The 4,375-nt window shown below is 50.8% G+C and overlaps 1 protein-coding gene across 2 annotated transcripts in view; it reads right to left on the reverse strand.

The window, feature by feature from the left end:
* Positions 1 to 4,375, reverse strand: part of STX3 (syntaxin 3) — a 46,297-nt gene that overhangs the window by 9,299 nt on the left and 32,623 nt on the right. For both annotated transcript variants that reach the window (XM_019656024.1, XM_019656025.1), the window contains exons 6-8: positions 1,881 to 1,989; positions 916 to 989; positions 611 to 745 (exon numbers count right to left, since the gene is read on the reverse strand). In XM_019656024.1, the coding sequence (XP_019511569.1) occupies positions 611 to 745; positions 916 to 989; positions 1,881 to 1,989 (318 nt within the window). The remainder of the gene's footprint in view (positions 1 to 610; positions 746 to 915; positions 990 to 1,880; positions 1,990 to 4,375) is intronic.

Raw genomic sequence — 4,375 nt, forward strand, 5'->3', positions numbered from 1 at the left:
AGTGTCCCCAGGGACGAAACGAGCTGTCAAACTAAGCACCATGAGTGTCTCAAGTCTTTCTGTAAATATTATTTTGCTATTCCTTCATTTTGTTGTCTGCTCTTGCTCCTGACAAAAAATCCCAACGATTTGGAAAAATACAGAAAGAAAAAACAAAACTGGAAAAAAAACTAAAACCTCTGTTAAGCCTAACTTTTTGCTGTGAACTGGGGAAAAGATCACATGTTTTCAATGTCACCAGTGAAACAGTTCATATCAGGGGTCTGTTTTTTTTAAGGTATCATCATTAAGAAACTATACCTCTAATTTTAAAAGACAAATAAAAAGAGATCCTGAAGCCAGAGGGAACTAGGTGCTTGACAGAGCACATCAAACCCCATATTAATGAGAAATGACTGCAGCCAAAGTACCAGGCAGGAATGACGAGGCTGAGGCTGCCCTGAGAATCAGCAGTCAAGAGTGCATCCTTCCTCTGGGATTCTGGGCTTCTGTTTCTCCATTACGCACGTTCCCGATGACTGTCCCACCACACCTGGCTTCCAGCATTCCCTTCCTCGGGGGGCCCTGAGCTTCCCTCTCCTCCCCACGATGCTGGGACCACGCCGGTTACCTGATTCTCCACCAGCATGGCGATGTCCATAAACATGTCATGAAGCTCCTTGATGCTGCTCTCCAGCTTCACGATATCCTTGTGCCGTCCCTCGATCTCACTGAGGGCTTGCTTGGAAATCTGGGAGTCAATGATCTACAAGAGGCCAAGGACCTGCATGAGCCCCACCCCCGCTGCAGCCTCGCCCAGCTCCCCCCTGCCTCCCCGCACCTGCAGCCCACCTTCCACTCGCTGCCCGCGTGGAGCTCCCCAGTGGCTCCCCTCCTCTGTGGAGGGGCGTGCGTCCCAGCTCCCAAGTCACTCACCCCGGAAGTGAAGATGGCAGGGTTCCCACTCTCCAACATCTCCTCCAGCTCCTCATCTGTTGTCTTTTTGCCGGCTTTATGACAAAAGAAGGAGAGCATCAAATACAAGATCAAAGCACACCATGTCAAAAGTTCCCTGGAAATTAGGAATATGGTCACTGCACCATAAAGACTGTGGCCCTCACAACACTCCCCCAACAGCCTCCTGACTCGTCTGTCTTCTGATTTCTCCCCTAATCCAAACCATGCTTAACGTGATCAGCAATTCCCTTCCTGAAGTACATACCTGATCGCCTTCCTTCCCAGGTCAGAGCGTTTACTGGACCCATCACCCCACCATGGAGGCCAAGTCCCTCAGGACAAGGAGCCGGTTCCTGGGAGAGCGCCATCTCCGTCCCCCTTAACCTCACACCATTACGTCTAAACGCACCCTTTCCCAGGCCCTGCACAACCTGCCGTTGCTAAATACATGTGCTTTCTTCTGACTGCGTCCTTGTTCCTACAGTTCCTCCACTTAGAGGGCTTCCCACCCCGCAGGGCCCTGCCTTCCATGTTACTCAATTCCTAAAGGGCATGGCTTTATTCATTTCTTTACTCCTCACAGCAATTAGCAACACACCTTTGATTCCATAAATGCTCTCTGCTATCAGAAAGACAGCAAAAGATGTCATGTGTCCCCAGGAGGGCAGCTGTTTACCAAGTATCTCCCCTCTGTGTATAGGAAATGCTGGCTCTCACAAGAACAAAATCACTGGGGCCTGATAAACACTGTGCCACCCTTCAGCCTAAGACGCAGCATCCAGGAAGTTGCCAGTGCTGTAAAGCCTGCCCTGGGCTTGGGCACAGAGTATGAGCCCGAAGCCATGAGCCGGGTTGCTGCTCCTTCTCCCCGGGTCTCACAACGGGAACGGACAGCCACGTGTCAGGAAAAGATGAAGAGGTGCCACTGAACTTCAGACACATACTGATTTCAAGCTGCCGCTGGATGCGCCCTTTGCTGCGTTCACGGAAGTCCACCTGAGCCTCATTGTATTTGGTCATCACCTCCACAAATTTCCGGGACAGGACGGAGTGCTGTGGGAACAATGTCAAATGCAGTAAGCCCCCAGGAGGTGAGGGAGGTGGGAGGCCCGTAACTATTGTAGAACCTCCCCCACCACCTTGTCTACAGCAGTCCTGGCTTTGGAGACAAAAGACCAGCTGTAAGACTCAACTTTTTGGCTTCCTAACTTTACACCACTGGGAGAGTCTGCTGACATGTTTCCAAAGCATGTTTTCAGTGCCTGCTTACCTGCACTGCTGACCTCATATGGGAGGGGTCAGCAAACTGCGGCTCTTTGGGTACGGTCCGTTTCAAAAGTTTGCCGACCCCTAGAAGAGCCAATTCTGTCCCTCACAACAATTTAAAAATTATTTGAGAGCCATAAATATATTTTTACATAATCACCATTGTGAATAACATCCTTTCAAAATTTTATAAATGAAACTATGATAGTTTTATTTTCATTTTCAATTTTACTTTAGAGCCACATGTAAGTACCCAAAGAGCCGCATGTGGCTCGCGAGCCGAGCCGCAGTCGCAGTCAGCAGACCCCTGGTGGCTCTTCCGTCTCAAAAGTTTGCCAACCCCTGTCATACGGTAATTGTGAGGCCAGGAGAGGTCATCTCTGTGAATCTCAGAGCCCCGCATCCACACGGACTAGGAGTATTTTTCTGGCACAACATTTTGCTGGCTTTCTAGAGCTGTCAGACTCCCTTCCTAAGTCCATTACCTGCCAAAGATCCTGAGTGCTTACCCAAACTGATCCACCTGACTTCTCTTGCTTCTAACTACATGCACTCACTCCACAGCCATCAAGCACTACTAGTTTTGAAAACATCTCCGGCTTTGGTATTTTTTTTCAAACCCACTACCACCATGCAAATTCAAAAACAAAATCACTGCAAAAATCCAACCAGAGACCCATCTGCCTCTTGCCTTTTCCCCACTCTGATCCAGCTTTCAAGTGGCTACCAGATTATCTTCCTAATGGACTGTGGCCTGAAGTAAATGCATGCGGGCTCCTCGGTCATAATCCAACACCCTGCACAAGTTGTCAGCCACCTCTGGAATCCGGCCCCATGTTCTCTACCAAAACTCGGCATCCACTATCCCACAACACACTTTTTTCTCCAGAAGAGCTGTTCTTTTCATGTCTGCCCTTCCTCCTCACCCCTACCCCATCACCACTACTGCTACCAACACGCACGCACNGCCCACCTGTCAGCCCCAGTACGGTGACTGGGAATCAGAAAGCACGATGACGGTCCTGTTGTGAACCACCCTGGATTCATCATGTCAAATAACTCCCCAGCTCCCTAACTCCCTGTGCAAGCGATAGGTAAAGTGGGAAGAAAATCAAGAAACTGAAGAGCAAAAATCCCAGAGCCCAGGAGAAACAGTCAGAAGAGAACAATCCAGAAAGCACAGTCTGCAGAGCTGGCTACCAGTCGGTGGCCTCAAGCAATCGGGGCACCAGAAGGAAGAGGGCTGGGGGTGGATGGGGTGGTGCAAAGAGCATGACTGCAGTCTGAGTTTGAATCGCTTACTAGGTGGCCTGAAGCCAATTACTTCACCCCTCACCCTCAACTGTTTCATCTGTGAAGCACAAATAATAGGTGTTCCATAGGATGAGATAATGTTTACATAGCAATCAGCACAGCACTGGGTTCGTGGCAGAGAAAAGGGGGGGCAGGGGGCCGGGCTTGGGCTCCTGGAGTGGAAGACCATGAAGAGAAGGTTTCTGAAGACAGAGGAGTCAAATGTTAACATCTGAGAGGATCACGAGCTCTGCCCAGGGGAAGAGTAGCAGCAACACGCGGGCACGGCGTCCCTCCTACACAACTGCCTTCAAGTGTGGGTTGCTGGGTAGAGAGCACGCGAGCCAGATCCATGCAAGGCACAGCTGGGAAGGAAGGGCAGCTAGTCTCTAGGAAAGGCTGACAGGTACTTGGAAGAGGTCAGGACTGAGAGGGAAGACATGGGCTCAAGGACACAGGTGGGGATGACCAGAGAGAGAAGCAGCAAGACAGGCCAGCTGGGACAAGGGTGCTCACCCTCCGAGCTTCACTCTGATACTTGACGGCCTTTTTGGTGTCGGCCACGGCCCGTTCCACGAAGCCCACTGACTGGTCCATGTTGTTCTCAATACGGTCAATCATGGCTCCCTTTCCCCGGATGTAAGAGGTGGTGGCGGCAGGAAAAGCGACAGGGAGAGGAAAGAGGGGAAGAGCAGAGAGCGCGAGCTAAACGGACCCTGCTCCGAAGGCAGCAGGACGGCCTCACCTTCCGGGCCTGACCCTGATATTTCACGGCTCTTTTGGTTTCATCTCGTGCCTTCTCCACATGGTCCACTGTGTGCATGACATTCAACTCTATGTTATCCAACATCTCACCCTGCAAAGAACAGACACAGTCACA

The sequence above is a fragment of the Hipposideros armiger genome, unplaced genomic scaffold (genome assembly GCF_001890085.2).
Source record: "Hipposideros armiger isolate ML-2016 unplaced genomic scaffold, ASM189008v1 scaffold_253, whole genome shotgun sequence".
Lineage (NCBI taxonomy): Eukaryota > Metazoa > Chordata > Mammalia > Chiroptera > Hipposideridae > Hipposideros > Hipposideros armiger.